At 36.0% G+C, this 17,145-nt stretch overlaps 1 protein-coding gene across 1 annotated transcript in view; it reads right to left on the bottom strand.

Moving 5' to 3' along the window:
* The window catches only part of Pcdh9 (protocadherin 9), a 956,674-nt gene that overhangs the window by 423,813 nt on the left and 515,716 nt on the right, over window positions 1–17,145 (bottom strand). Inside the window, exon 4 of the mRNA XM_004643419.3 lies at window positions 5,631–5,636. Within this exon, the coding sequence (XP_004643476.1) occupies window positions 5,631–5,636 (6 nt within the window). The remainder of the gene's footprint in view (window positions 1–5,630; window positions 5,637–17,145) is intronic.

The raw sequence follows: 17,145 nt of genomic DNA, 5'->3' as shown, positions 1-17,145 counted from the left end.
GTGTGTGTGTGTGTGTGTGGTGTGTGTGTGTGTGGCCAGCTCAGCCCACCAGGGGGCAGGGCTGGCTGGCATGTGGTGCTGGAGGATCGAACCGCGGTCCCTGATGCTTTGCTAAGCTTGTTCCAAGTAGGTGCTTTAGACCACCGAGCCATCTCTCCAGCCCTCTGTTCATATATTATGCTGTGTCAAGAACAGTCTTCAGATAACAATGTTAAAACACGGTTTGCAGCACAAAAATAATATGTTAAAATCAATGTCCAGGACTAATATACTTTTTCTCAGGGAAAAGGCCTTAAGGCCTTCCATATGGAATATGAAAGTCTTAATGGAAGAATAGAAAGTGCAGAAGGAGCGTGCTCTCAGCAGAGGTTGCGTACTAGTGTGAGGCCTCACTTCTGCACAGCAGGCAAGCATTTTTAGGAGAAGGATGAAGTAGGTGAGAGAGCGAGATGTCACCGAGAAATATTCACATCCTCATCATATTCTACACTTAGTTTTCACCGAGAGTTAGACTTAAGACCTTCCACCAATAATACGCAAGCATCCCATGAATATATACAAGTATAGATAGATAACTAGGAATAATAACTTTGTAGCACCAGCAGAAGTGCTTTCCTATTTAAAATAGATGTGATTTATCACACACTGAGATTTTAAATATCACAGTGTGTTTCTGTATTTTTTTAAATGTTAGGGATTAAAAATCATCCAATGCAGAATACAAGTCAGGCATTAATGCAAGTTTAATAATAAAAGAAATAATTATTACTTTATTTGATATTGTGTATGTTCATTACAATGTTCCCCATGAGCCTTTTGGACTTAGTGCTATTACATTCAACATATAACTGAAACTGGAATTTTCTATTATTTCTGAAAATTGATACATAAAATTTTATTTGCATATTTCCTAGTTTGCTTAGATGTGTTATTAATTACTCTGGTAAAGTGATTGTCTTGATTTTCTTTTGAGCTTCAGAATAAAGCAGAATACTTGTATCTCTTGGCACCACACACAATAACACTTAGCCTTCAAAGTTTTAAAGAAATAAATATACAAGATTACATGCATGACAACAATACTCCTTGGCATTAGGACACTTTTCACTGTAAAAAGCATGTTTTCCAAAGAGTAACCTTTATAATCACCTGAAACCCATACAGCGTATGTTTTTATTTCTGTCAGTAGCTTTACTTTTAGAAACAAATATCTACAGAAACACTGAGGTCATATACTGTTTGTATTGTCTCTATGAAGATCACAAATTCACCACTTTTAAAAACTTTGTTACCTAACATTTCTACAGGTCAGCTATTGGCCATAGGTCTCAATGAGCTCATATCAAGTTGTTGAGATTCTGAGGGAGAATTTGTATCCCTACCTTTTCAATTTTCCTGTCTGTGTCCCTTGGCTTATAAGACTTTACCTTCATACTTAAGGGCCAAGGGGTTGCCTCTTCTTTGTCAGAATTCTTTCACTACCACCCAGCTCTCTTTTTCTCTGTTTATCTCCTAGCCTTAGGAACCTTGAAATTAAGATTAACACTGATAATCCAAAATAATCTCCTCTTCTTGAGTAACATACTTTACTACTATTTTAAAGTCCATTTGCTATGTAAATGACCTATGCACAGGTTCTTGAGATTAAGACTTGGAGATGTTAAGAGAGGGGACATTACTTGTCACGTATATAAACAATAGACTTGGGACATAAAAAAATTGGATATTACTCATCAGTAGAGAATTGCCCAGATAAACTTTGACATGTACAGTGTTGCATTGTGCATCCAACCCATGCAAAATGACACAGAAATATGATTATAACACATTTATGTTAAAAGCAAGGTGCTCTGAGGTATACTTGTGAAGGCCATTGGCTCCATGGATTTGAAATCACATTTATTTGTTTTCTCCAAGTCTGTGTACTGACTTTTTATAGAGAAAGATCTGTGTGTATTGAGGAAGAAGAAAATTGCAAAATAGATTAACCTGACAAACAGTAACCAAGCTATTGGAGCTTGCTTTTATTAAAGGTCATATGGAAACTGTGATGTGGAGTGTATTTTCAGCCTTAGTCTTGAGCATCATTGAGTGTGAAAAGCAAAAATTTTAGGTAGTATTTACTTAGAAAGAAAGTTCTTTAATGTTCATTTTTTTCACATGGAGAGTTACAAAACTCAACATTAGTGGACACTGGCTATGTCAGTAATTACAGAAATAATGAAAAGTAGAGTTATCCTCATTGTTGCAACATATTCATTCTTTACCACAAATTGCGTATCCCTCTTAAATTCCATGGTCACATTATCTGAGTTGATTACACTCTTAGCATTGAGCTTTTGGGGTAATCTGCAGATTATTCACTGATTTCAGGATCATCTGCTGCAGAAGTTTTACTTGATTTTTTAGCCCTTGTTGGCTTCTGCTCTAGACAGCGATATCACGCTGAGATTTGATTCAAACTCACAAATAGCAACTTTAGGGCCTGCCAGATACTTCAGCAGACTAAATTGCCTACTTAGGCAGAGCAATCCCTGGTGTGACATGCTGGTCCCAGCCTGGGGTGCACTGAGGCTGTGATTGAGACTGGGCATGGTGGTATGCGCCTGTAATCCCAGCATTTGGGAGGTTGTGAACAGGCGGGTCAATACGAGTCTGATGTACATAGTAGGACCCTGTGGACCCTATACTAAAATACAAAAAAAAAAGTATAAACTTTTACTTTATACTTTAAGTCTCTGTTCCCCAGTTCTAAATTTTTTTGGTTTTGTTTTTGTTTCTTTTTTGTTTGTTTCTTTTTCATTTTTGTTTTTGTTTGTTGACATGGTAGAATCCCCTTCTAGCTCATGAGGTTTTTCTCTCTTTGGTTTTGTTACTCTTTTCAAAACTTACAGAGTAAGAGTTCTGCTAAAATCTATCTGTCTGTCTGTCTGTCTGTCTGTCTGTCTGTCTGTCTGTCTATCTGTATCTCTGTATGTCGTCTTTCTCCCTGTCTGTCTAACTATTTTTGACAGGGTTTGGTCATGCAGCTCAGGCTGGCCATGAGCTCACTTTGTAGTGCAAGCTGGCCTCCAGAGTCAAGCAATCCTCCTGCTTCTGCCTCCACATTCTGGGATGACAGATGCACACTGCCACATCCGACTTCACTTTGAAACTGAATTTTTAACCTAATTGTTTTAGGTAGGTGCTAGAAAAACAGAAATTGCAACAGTATTTTGAATATTTGGTTGAGTTTGTGAACTACTTTTAATTTAAGTCAAGGTATTACTTTGTGTATTTTAGAATTTCTGAGAATATGTCCCTTGAGATTTACAATGGGTATTTTTCTTGTTCTTAAACTATATGATGTAATACACTTCCCACTTCACACTGACTGAAAGAAGGGTAATTATTACACAAAACTGACATTCAAGAAAAGCAAAAATAAATGAGTAAAACAAATCCTGGTCTGGTTCTCAAGCTGCATGTTACTCTCAAATTACATAGTTTAATTGTAAATTATTGTCAAGAAAGAAAAGGAAAAGCTGGCAATCTTATCAGTAAACAAATCTGAGTTGTTACAAATCAGGAGGAATGAAATTAAGTTTATACCATCTTAGAAAATGCACTGGTTAATACAGTATTTGAAGTCTTGAGAGTGAATGCACAGTTTAGTTCTGAATTTGTAACATTGAGGTTTAAACTTACTTGCAGTAAGAATTTAAATTAAATTAGATTTTATTACTAACCAAACCACAGGAGAATGAGTAAAATCTATGTTAAAGATGCTTCTCTGTGAAACTTGTTGAAGCCCTTACAACTTAAACCTTCTTATGTAATATAAAGGCAAAGAGCAGATCCTGATAAATTTGTGCCTAGTCATTTGATTCATTTCTTAGGAATTATTGATAAATTAGTTTAATCTACCTCATCCTATGTTTTTATTTTCAATGTGATAGAAATAACATTTGAAGAATATTGTAGAGTATTAGGTAATATCTAGCTAGCATACTAATGCTTTATAGTTCAAAGAAAATTACCAAATTATATAGGATATATTTTCTACAAGGGATATTGCTTTTCAATGTTGTTTTAAAGAAAACATTACATTTCTTTCATAGGAATGCAGGATAATTCCACAGTCCACACTACATTAAGGGTATTATTATAATGCTGATACTAACAAGAAGTGAAAAGTATCTACCTAACCTGAGTAACCTACATATTCATACCATCTATTTCTGGTTTTATCACAACATCAGTTAAATTGAGATTATATTAATAAATATGCACTGAAAACTATAGTTAAAATATCATTTTACCACTTGGTTGTGGCTTAAGTAATTAAGATAAGGAGCTTTCTGTCACATGATAGACTCCTTTTGACTTCTAAGTGGATTTTTATTGGAATTAAGAAGTATCACCTTTTCTTTCATAGCAAGGAAACAGTGAATATTAAAAAAATGAAATTATTTAAATTCTAAAAACTCATTATTGCTATCTCTCCTTCACCTCAACACATTAATTTAAGGGTCATGGTCAAAGAAAATGAAGTCAGGCATTTAAAAACGGACTGAGCTTGCTACTAACAGCAGCCATGCTTCTACTGTTAGAGAGAGCAAGAAGAAGACAACATCATTTTCTTGCAGGATTGCCCAAATGAAAACACAGAAAATCAGCACAACTATTTAGCTTTTACTGAGCATAAAAACAAACACATGTATAGGTTGTGCGAATTGTCAGTCACGTGCTAGTATCTGCTTGCCTGCTGACCAATATCCTTTGAAATCTAATGTGTATGATACCTGTATGATCAAAATTCTAAATACAACCCACTACTCAGCCTCTGCTATGTACAATTTCTGTCACTATGAGTGTATTTTCTTTCAAACACCAACTGCTAAACTATTTAACCAAAATGATCAATAGCTTCTGCTCAACTCACAGATTTTGCTGTGTATCATTAATGTTAATTATGGGTTTAATTGCCTTTCACATAGATGGTTATAAAATGAGATGATTAATAAGAAAAACGATATATAACATAATAATGCAATATTTGTGAGTGAGACACGAATGGCATAAGTACGTTAGTAGTCACCAATATATTTACAGCATGCTTAAGCTGTATATAGTTTATAATCGCACTTCAACTCTGTAAACTAACTCTAATTTGCAGGGCACTGTAGGATGTTTCAGTACAGATGATATACGTACACAGTGCATCATTGTGTTGTCTCTGTATACAATTTTCTCTCTATTTCCACAGGTCTACTTCCTCATAATAAAAAGTCTAGTCATTATGATTCCTCGGAGTATAAGGGTGTCAATAAATAACAGCCAGACAAGTAAATGCAATGATAAACAGATAATAAACACCAATAGATCAATCTAGATGTGCATTAGTGTCTGTACTTCAGATGTGACGTAACCTAAGGGAGAGCTACATTTCATATCCATGCATTGTCTCCTTGCTTCTTCCAGTATCTTCTGGTTTCACACACACTGGCAAGAAAGTGCTCTTGGAACCTTTACCACACTGTGTAAGGCAAAATAAAGCTAGTGGATTATTCCTCTCTGAAATATTTATAGATACTGTTGCAAGAAATAGAGCCACCAAGAAGGTGAAAAAGATGATTTAAAAATAACACTTGACTCTATCAGGAAAATGGCTTCGAAGCATTTCAGAAAGTTAACTAATAATCAGGTCTGGATAAATTAAAATATGTAATTGTAAGAGCTACTTATAAATTTAACACAAGAGGTAGAGAAGGGGCCAGAGGATTTGATTTCTTCTGAATATTCCTTGTCTTGTAAGCTGAAGGTCAGTAGGAGGAGATGGAGAAGAAAGGAGTTGGGAGAAAAATAACCCAGTGTGGATTATGAAAATGAAGAATCAGCTCCTGGCAAGATTCTGATTTGGCCAAGTAAATCCATCTCAGATACCAGCTATGTTGTTGTACTAGTGCTTCTCCACAGCACTGCTCAAATGGGGATTCACTCCCAGGACTCTTCTGCTTACACCATTTCCTACCTGATCCACCTTTTACTTATTAAGATGTTCTTCTCTCTAATATTCTCATAAATACAATCAACCGCACCTTGTGGTAGAATCACCTGGAAGCTAAGAGGCTTAAGCTCTTTGCTTGAATAGGCCTCTTCCAGAGTTTGGGGCGACTCCAGCGCCATGTACCTGCATGGTAATGGACTATTATGAGATCTTCAAAACTAATGTTTGCTTCTATAGAAGTGCTTTCAAGTAATATGAACTTTAGGTTCTGGAAAAGCCAAATTTGTTCACATTTATGACTATGGTGATGCTATCCCTGGACCCAAACTGTCATATCAGACATGCGACTCTTTGTATATGTTTTAGGACTTATTTTTATCAAATTACCTGGCTTTATTTTATTTACATTCTTAGAGGACTTGTCAAATTGTTTGTTATTAATAATATCTTGCAACTTTAAAAACAAAACTAAACTGTAAACCTCATTATGGATTTTATCAATCACAATGTTTAAATGTTCCTAACTTTACCAAGTCATCTTTAAATCCATTTTGGAATGAAGCAAAAGTTTTGTAATCTTCTTAAACTTTTATCTGAAACTTCTTACGTGTTCTTCATCATATGTTCTGAGAAAACACATATATCAAAGCATGACCAATGTATATTCGTTTTAAAACCAATTTCTCAGAATTTCCTAAGTGTCCTATTCATGTATGCAGTGAGTCCAGAATACTTTATAAATGGTCTATTTATAGACTGACTCGCAGAAAGGCACTGATCATTTTTGTATTATCAAATGTGATCAAAATAATTAGGATCTTTATATGTACATAAAAATATTATTTCCTTTTTATACTGTACTTGAAAATTGTGTAGCTATCATCATAGCCATAAAATAATATTTTATGCAAAAGATTGTCAATGGTTTCTGTTTGTAACTATTAGCACTAATTTAATTCAAAAATTATTTTTCCAAGGGAGTTTGAAGTGCTTTCAAGGAAGTATTTATGAAAGAGTCCTGCTATTGTCCAGGCTGTGTTGATAATTTACTAATTTGGCCAGAGATAAAATGCAACCTGGGGCAACGATGCAATAAAATTATGGTTCCTAAAGAGAGTTCTGAAAACCAAGTCCTGTGAGGTGATCTGAGAGCAAAGAGGTCTTGAAAGTCAGTATACAAAATATTTCCATTTACTTTTATCATATGTGCTTGTGTATTAAAACTACATACTTGCTGTTTTTCCTTCACTGTGACAAAACATTTAAGCCCTATACTTTTAAGAGTTGTTTCTTATTTGCCTCAGGGTTTTAGAGGGCTCAGTCTGCTGTTGGCTGGCTCAGAAGCAGCAGGACAAAAGGACATGGCTCAGCCCGTGGCACATAGGAAGCACAGAGAGAAGGCCAGAGCTGGAGTCCAGAAGCATGCTGTCAGCTTGTGTCCCTAGGAGCCCGCCCGCCTCTTCTCACAGGGGCCTGCCTCCTAAGAGTGCATCAGGTGGGAGTGCATCCGTGGGCTAATTCACCAGTGATGGTAGCAACCCCTGATCCAATCATCTACTGAAATCTTACCTGTGAATACTGAGTCTGATAGGCGCTTTTAGAGCTAAAATTTAAGATACCTATTTGTATAAAGTGCTTCATGTCAACAATTAATATTTATGCATGCATGAAATAGCTTACAACATTTGAGAAGCTAGATAAAATGTAAAACTTATTATAAATATATAATATATAATTGCATATATATGTACATATATATGAATATATATATATATATATATATATACATATTCTTATTCTCATTATAGTGCGATAGAATTTATGTTCCCTCACAGCCATATGCTGATTCACGTAGAAACACCTGGAATTAGAAAGCAATTTATAGTTTTAAAACTTTCTCTCTGCATTTGATCTGGCAATATTCTCAAAAAGTACTAGGCATTACTGCCACTCTGCTAGCAGGAACTCTCCTGCCCTGCTAGGTTGCTCATAGCCAGTTTCACATACACCTAGTCAGTCAGTAAATCCTCCAATAAATCCTCACAATATTGAGGCCTCTACCTTTCCCTGTGTTCTTCCACAGTGTTCTGCTGCAGAGCTGCCCCATTCGCTTCAAGGCTAGAAATTCTTCATCTCTCCCTAAACCTCCAAAGATATGAACCACCAATTTATAACCTCACCATGGTTTCTAATAATTTCCTGCAAACATATGTTCATGAATACAGACCCCAAAAGGACACCGTAGTCTGTATCATTCTACACAGTGCTATTCATCTGCAGCCATTAGCCAAATGCACTTAGCTCTAAGACTGAATACCCTCACTACTTTCTGCAGCACTTACGGTGACCCAGATAATCCTGGCTATTTGCCAATGCTGTCGTCCTTGTGTGAATGGCTTTGTAGTATTAAGGGGTAATGCTGCTTTTACAGTTAATTGTTTATTTTCTTAAAGGTGAGAGTACATGTCCGGCCTGTGAATATAGCAAATGCGAGTGTAATCTACCATAATTTTATGTTTAGAATATGACTGCATTTTATGTTTTATTTTTGGCAACCCTGATATCAGTTATCGGTTTTCTCATTTAATGTGGGAGCTACTTTTAGCGTCTTTTAGAAGTGAAAAAAACTAAATTGCAAAGAGGTTATGTCTGTTCTTAAGTTAGACTGATAGCATTGAAAATAGTTCTCTGGAGGCCTAGCTTAACTGTGCAATTGCTTCTTTCATAATATCTGTGATTTAGGTTCAGCTGGTTTAAGAGATCTTCTCCCCCAGATTCACCTGCAGGAGAGATACCTGACTGAGGGTCTGCTGATCTTTTCTATATGTTATTAGTTAAGTAGACTTTTTTGGAGAAAAATACTGAAGGAACGCAAAAAACTAAAAGTGATGATAACAAATACTTCCAGTTCTGTCGCTTGTAAACTTCTACTTTCTGCCACTGTGCTGCAAACCATGCTTATAGCGGCTCATAATGAATATCACCACAACTTTATTAGGGTCATAATTAAGTTGGTATTGTTTTCTATTATCTATAACTATATATATATATATATATATATATATATATATATATATATATAACTAATATTCTGCTTGCCTAATTCTTTTTTGTCCTATCTAAAAGTAATATAGTTTTCCATTCATGTCTCTTTCTCCTGTTAGTAAAAGAAAAAAAAGTTACAAGAAGCCTAGATATCTGAAAGGAAAAGTTTCCATATGTAATAACTTGTGAAAATAAAATCAACCTTAAAGAAAATCACAATGATTTCTAATTTAAATTTTCAGAATGGCGTGTTTGAAATGACACAACATTATATTTTGCAAACTCAGAGAATTAGCATAAGAAAGTTGTACTAAAGGATTTGTATGTTTTTAAAATAATTATGAATGAGAGTTATTTCAGTTCTCTATTTAAAAATTCAATTGCAAATGAAATCAGGGAGCTAAGCCAACGAACTGGCTGTAGCTTAAGGTGCGGAGTTCACTTGGAAGCAGATGGCCTACAAGAGAAAGAAGGCAAAATCATAAATCATAACAGAAGAAGACAAAGAAGACAAGGAAGCAAGTCAAAATGGGTTAAAGAAGCTGGATAAGAAAAGAGGCAGCAGCAGCAGCAGAGGAGAATGGGGTAAAAGGAAGGGCACAGGAATAAAGGCAAGGAGAGGGTTGCCAATGTGATGCCACACGCCCAGAATTCTAATGAAAAGCTGCAGTACTGGAAACGTGGAGCCAGGAGCAGCCGTAAAAGGCCACACAGCAGTTGGAAGGTTTATAAAGTAGCACTGTGCCAGAGGGCTTGTAGGAACCTCGCACCAAAGAGCGTCCTTTAAAATGTAAAGCACATGGCTTTGCTTAACTGGAAGCTGTTTTATAAAAGAAGGCTGTAAGATTTAGGGAACAAGTGGGTGACAACAGAATGCTTTGAAAAAAGAAAGGGAAGAAACACAAGGGCAGAAAATTAAAATACAGGCAAAGACAACCAACTATCATGTCAGCCATGCCAAGAATATTTTCATTTTTCCCTTCAGAAATTGTTTTGATTCCTTCCAAATGACCCTGCCTGCTAGGTAGCTACCTCCCTCCATTAGTGTGAAACTTAGGACCTTCGCACAACTCATTTGGTAGTTGTTTACATGAAGTGCTATTGAAGCAAGCCAACACCAATATTTATGTGAGCTGTGTCCTTCCTGAGACAAGTTAAGCTTGGATCAAAAGCACTTTAAAAATGTAAAAAAAAAAAAAAAAAAAAAAAAAAAAAAAAAAAAAAAAAAAAAAAAGGACTACTACAGGCTTACTACAGTGGAAGAATAGAGATTCAAAGAGAAAATAGCCAGACCACAGATAACAATACAACTTGGCCCACAAGGTCTGTCCGGGAAGCTAAAGCTCCTTGCCCTTCTATTTGTTCCAGTCCAACAATCTTCTACCTTTCAATTCCAGGCCAAGACACAGTAACCTTCCCACGCTTATCTATTGTGAGAGATTGAAGACACAAAGTGACAAAGGCCAGACCACATCTGACAGTACAACGTTGACCCACATAGCAGTCCAGGAAGCCAAACCACAGTCTCTGCAGCAATGGTCCCGTAGAAGTCACACTTTCATTAACAAATGCTTCTTTTAGCCCCCTCTTCTAAAGCTTGTCTTCCAACCAATCCCAAGCCAAATAAAATGATACTCATCATATTGAGTCTTGAGGACTCAATAGAAGAGTCCTCACTTCCAATCAGCCAGTCATCAGCCTCCCAATGTCAATGAGCCCCAACCAGCAGGTTTGATTTCTTCCCACCCTTTGCATTTTTTTAATTCCAACCTAAAGGCTTTTCTTTTCCTCTGGCTGCCTTAACATCTGCCAAGACCAACAATTATTGCACAAGTGATGATGGTTATGTATATAAATTCCATGATATAGTAAACTCTAATTTAATGGCCTTTTCTTTTTTTTCATTTGAATCTTCTATGTATATTTCAGCAACAGCTTAGAACATAAGTACAATATAAATGGTAATGATTCATCCAGCCTAGAATTCTTTTCTTGGTGGGTGAAGACTCTGCCATTTTCCCTTCACTGAGACAAAATACCCACAATAACAGAGTAAAGGCTTGCTTTAGCTTGCAGTCTATAGAGGTCTAAGTGCTAGTGGATTGATTCAGTGATAGCCGCGCGGCAGATGAGCAGGGCAGAAGAGAAACAGCTCATGGCAGGGCAGGCAGGAAGTGAGGAGTGCTCAAGGCAGGAGGGCTACAGACCTCTCCAGGCCCCTTCCTCAGGGACTCACCTCCTCCCACCAGCTTCACCTCTGAATATCACACCCGCCTATAAGCCATCGGTAGACTGATCCGGTATCACCCGACATGCGTGATCCAGTCACCTCCAAAACACCCCACCTCTGAGCACATAAAGTTTTGAAGGGGCATTTCAGGTAGAAACCACAGCAGATGACTTCTGAAATCTCCATACACAGACAGTTCATGGGAGCCTTGCTAAATATTCTTTTGCATTCAAATTAATCCTGGAGGTAATCAGTCAGACACTTCAACTGATTCAAGGGACAAATATATGTAAAAATGTACACATGCACACACACACACACACACACACACACACACACACACACACACACACACAGTACTTAAATGCTCCACCTTTCCAATGTTTGGGATTTGTATCATCACGGTTGTTTGTTTGTCTCACATAGCAAATTCTGTTGGCTGAACCTTCAAAGGACATGAAGAATCTGATTTAATTATCCTAATTAGCTAAAATCTACTTGGTTGATGGTCTAAGTTATAATCACCTCTTATCTAAATGATTGTAATGGCCTTTTAATTGACTCTCTTGCTCTACCTTTGACATCTGTGTCCTATTGGAATTATAGCCAGAATGATTTTTTTCAATTTGTCAGTTTGGAACATCCCTTCTTAAGCCAAATACAAGTCAAAGTTTTAAACTTTCTACAAGTTCCTCTGTGACATAGTGACTGACACCCTTTTCCTTCAGTTACTTCCTAGCCAGAGCTATTTGATCTGTGGGAACCTCCTTTCATACACTTAGGCAATGAGTTGTGATAGGGTACGTTTTCTTTAAAAAGATGAATTTTAAGTAAGAATATAATCATAACTCATAAGACTATAACACGAACATTTGTCAAATGTTTATATGAATTCAGATTAATCAATGAAGTAATCAATAATAGTACAAATGGATTAAAGGACATTGAAAAGTCAGAGACACACAAAGAATTCACAAATTAACACAGTTCTATAGTTAGGTAGAAATTAATATGTAGTCAGAGAGGAATTGGACCATCAAAGAAGTCAACACAAGGATGAAGACATCAAAATTGTTCCTGGTGATGAATCTGAATTGGGTTAGATCCCAGGATGGAGATACAATAGCAACTCCTGCAGGCCTCCCTAGAGATATAACAGCTTGAAGTATATCGTATAAGGTGTGCCTGAGATAGTCATTAGACGCATAGTGCTAGGAACAGACACCTGGACCTTTACTCCCATTCCTTTGCGGCAATGTATTTGTTCTTTCCATTTGTTACTGCTTTGTGCCATGTGTTCCTATAGGATCGTTATTAGCTATACTTGTCATCTTATAGGTAGATGGTACTTTGACTCACATCATACCCACTCAGGCAATTCATTGTATGACAGTTATCCTTGCCACCTACCTGGGAACCCGCCTGTAAATCCAGGAACTATTTTCTTGTCTTTATTTTTACTTAAACTCTCCTAACTTTCTCCTTTGGTTTGTGACTTCGTTCCTTGATATTGTAAGATCCTGAACTGGGCACATCTCACAGTTTGGGAGCTGTTTTCCCGTCTCAACAGGACAGAAATCCTGAAGAACATAATGAATTACATTCTGCTGAAAAAGTGAATCTGTATCACCGTTAATAAATATCACTTCCATTATTATTATTTTTCTACAGATTTGTGGGTAGTAAATAATTGAATGTAATAAAAAGCAGATATATTCCATAGCAGTGAGCTGGAAAGGATAGCTGTTAATCTTTTTTTTTAAATTTTGTTATGTTCCACAAATTTTCTGACAAATGAAAAAAAAAAATAAATGCACCAGCATAGGAGAAAGACTCAAAAAATTCATTTTCTTTGATTAAAATTTGTAATAGGCACCATAGAAAGATCACATAAATGGAAACTAGACTTGAAGGTGAAAAGATGTTTTATGAGAATCCAAGAAATAAGAATCAGAGTTGTAAGAGGAGAAAGATGTACAGTGGCTGTTGAAAGAATATTCAGAAAACACATTAGGTTAACTAAGAATTATAAGATATAAAGAAGAAGTTTTAAAAAGTCATTAGGTTATAAAAGAGTCATCTAAACACAGAAAACAATAAACGTGGGGAAAAGTGAGAGTGTAACTCTTTTAGAGGTTTTGTACTTACATGTTTTTATTTTTCAATCACACATAGTAATTGCACGTGTGTGTGCATGTAGCTGGTGCATCAACATACGTGTGCAGCATGGAATGATCAAATCTGGGTAACTGGAATATCTGTGATACCCTTCCCTCAAGCTACAAACATCCAAAATCCTGTCTTCCAGCAGATGGACAACTGGCTAGTGAAGGTTGTGTTACAAGCATAACATGAGAGTGAAAGACGCCAGAATTTAGGCTACTCAAATCCCTGAAGTTAAGCAACCTTGTCACCTTGTCTCTCTTGGCTTCAAATCTATATGGTCATCTCCAGGAAAATCAGATATCTCAAGGCTTTTTTTAAAAATTTATTTATTTTATTTATGTGCGTGCGTGCGTGCGTGTGTGTGTGTGTGTGTGTGTCTGTGGCCAGCTCAGCCCACCAGGGGGCGGGGCTGGCTGGCATGTGGTGCTGGGGGATTGAACCGCGGTCCCTGTGCTGTGCTAAGCTTGTTCTAAATAGGTGCTTTAGACCACTGAGCCATCTCACCAGCCCCTATCTCAAGGCTTTGGTGGCACAGCTACCTCAGTTATGCACAAAATTAGCTTCAAGTAATCTTGAAAAGTGGGAGGGAGTTCGAATGAACTCTTTCTCTTCAACAGCAAATATTCTAAATTAAGTGCTATTTATGTTGGCATCTGATTTCTAGAAAAATTCTTGGAGTACTGTATGTACTAAACAAATATTTGGAAAGCTAAGCTGACTTGAATAAATTTAATCAAATTAATCAGTCAATCTGGCATTTGGAGACCACTCATGATCTCAGAGACATTTATATTCTCTAAGAAGAAGCTTTTACTTTGCTTATTGGCCTACTTGTTTATCTCATTTCTTGCAGATCCTGAATTACTTAGATGTTTAAACATTCAAAATCCATGATAAGATAGTTTATATCCAAACCAGTGATGGTGCACGTTTCACAGCTTTCAGAGATAATGAAGCCAGCTCTGGCACATATGCCATTAGTCCACTGCCACTTTAAGTTGCTGTTCTCTTCCAAATATTTTAAGAGAGGCTACTTTGTGTTTTTACTTTGTCATGTGTCTAGCAATGAAATTTAATCCTGTATTGCTCACTATCAGGATGATGCTCTATTTCTCTAATAAAAAAAATTGAGAATATATTTGCTGCAACTAATACATGAGTAATAAAAATAGTCCCTTTTGTGTTTCCTATAAAATACTGGTTTAATTTATTATTATTATTATTTATTGTATTTTAGGGAAGAAACTACAGGGTGTTCAGGGTCTCACTAGTAGATTGGACTGCCCTAGTGATCCACCTGTTCACAGCCTTGTAAGAGAAAATACTGAGTTTTAAGGAAAATTAAATGAATAGAATTTATGTTTATACAATATTTTACTCTGTGTCTGAACACAGACAAACCTAGACAAAGGTATGGATTTGAAAATTAAAACTAAGTTTTTCTCCTCTCTTATCTTACCTTCCTCTGTCTTTCAGAAATATTTCTGGATTTTGAAATTATTATAAACAAGGAACAAAACAAAGTACACTCACATCACTCATTTTTCCAGAATGTTTCTAATATTGAGAAACATTACTTTATGATTTAGTATAAGAATTTTAGGTTCCACCTAAACATACAAACTATAAAATTAGGTCAGGGAGATGGCTCAGTAGAATAAGCACTTGCCTGGCAAAGACAAGGGCCTGAGCTCAACGCCCGGTTCTAAAAAGAAAAAAAAAAAAAAAAGTAAAAATAAAACAGGGAGCAAACTAAAATTATAGCACTCTGTTATTTAAACACTTCTAATATACTTTGGAGGCAAGGAACACAATAACAGGTAAGAATTTTACTTAGAATTATAAGTGTTATAAATTTACTTCATTTGTTTTGTCAAATACACCCTCCCCTAATTTCACATTAATTAATCCCGAGCCTCATCATAACTTATACTTGCTCATTCACTACAATAGAAAAAGGAAAAATATGATTTTCATTTTCAAAGCTGAGCCACTAGATATTCACAGAGAATCTCTCTATCCTTCCTAAAGCATATCTGTGTTACTAACCACTCTTTGAATTACATAGTGTGCATAAAATTCAGTGTAATATCCAGGCTCTTTAATAACTCCAATTTTTCAACATTATTTTAAATGTAGGGCATTGACGCTGTTCTTCTCAATCCTTTTTGCATTCTGAAGCTTCTGTGTTACTTTTCTTTATGAAATTACATTCTCAGCACTGTTAGGTCTGTGAAATATGCAGACACTTCAATTAGTGAGAACTACAAGTTTCATAAGAGGTTTTGTTTGATTTGAAATTTGATCCACCCTGTTCTCTTTCTTTCACATTATGTTCTTATTCCTTAGTTAATTATCATTAATACAATTCCCTAGATTTTAATATTCTTCAAGCTAGATTTCTTCACACTTTTAAATTGTGCAATTAATTCTTTTAGTTTAAATTCAGTACTTTCCATTTTAACATTCTAAATTCCTTTCAATTCTTTTTTTTAAGAGTAAGCTATTATTCAAGATTTGACTAATTAAGACAGAGATTTATCAGCCATGTATGGCTGAGGATCTGTTAAAATAAAAAAGGTACACCCACTTGCTAATACTAAGTCTTCAAACACCGTGAAACCACTGAATGTAATTCCACTTTCTAGGAACCAGGAATGGGGCCAAGTTATCTGTCATGCCGAAGAGCTCATGTTATTTAGGATTCATAAACAGTCACTCACCATGTTAGCAACAAGTAGCTGTTTCCACTCTTGGTTCTCACTCAAATCCATCTAATTTTAGTCTGTCATCTCTTTTCTTCCCTTGTCATTTTCATATCTTCAAACTATCCAGTAGCTAAGATACAGTGGTCTGATTTCGGAAACAAAACCTTTACAGTAGTCTACTATATGAATACCTTCTCTTATTTGGCTTTGATGCCATTATAGTTTCCTATTCTTCACAGATGAGGATTTTTAACAAAAAAGAAATCTGACCTCACTTCATAGTAATGCTTGCTTTCCCTGTTCTCTGTTTCTCAACTTATTTCATAAATTTTTATTTTATCTGGCCCTAAAGTGTTAGCTTTCTCCAAAGATTTAGTCCTCCCCATGATCTGGTTGCTGCTTAAATTGCTTCTGATTTTCCTAATCATCACTTAATTTCCATAAATTACCTTTTACTTATCTAACGATGTATGTCTTAATCGTGAGCCTAAATACCACTCCTGATGTGTGCATGTAGCTTAGAACTCAGAACTCATCCAAGTAATGTTTTTTGAAAGTTTTGACTTCTTATGCCCTGATGGCCCTGTGTCCTAATCAGTATTTTAGCATGCTCTACAATGTGCTGCTTTAGATAAGATGATTTTATTTTTCTGTCTTGCCTATTAGACTCCAGGATGGTTAAGAACAGAAAACAATGTCATTTTTTTTTGGCATTTTAGGTGCAATAAAAAGATTTCTGAAACTGTAATTATTTTATATACATCTAAATTATGAACATATTTAACCAACTATAATAACCTATTACTACTCTCTTATACTGTACTAGATTTCTTTGTTTCTACTTCTTCTTATTCTCCTTCCTCTTCCTGTTCTTCCTCCTCTTCCTCTTCCTCTTCTTCTTCTTTTTCTTCATCCTCCTCTTCTCCCTTTTCTGCTTCCTCTTCCTTCTTCCTTCTCTTCCCCCTCCTCTTCTCCCTCCTCTTCCTCCTCCTCTTCCCCCTCCTCTT

This window comes from Octodon degus, unplaced genomic scaffold (genome assembly GCF_000260255.1).
Source record: "Octodon degus isolate 3935 unplaced genomic scaffold, OctDeg1.0 scaffold00175, whole genome shotgun sequence".
In the NCBI taxonomy this organism is placed as follows: Eukaryota; Metazoa; Chordata; class Mammalia; order Rodentia; family Octodontidae; genus Octodon; species Octodon degus.
The sequence above is the reverse complement of the archived record's forward strand: the minus strand, read 5'-3'. Positions and strand labels throughout refer to the sequence as shown.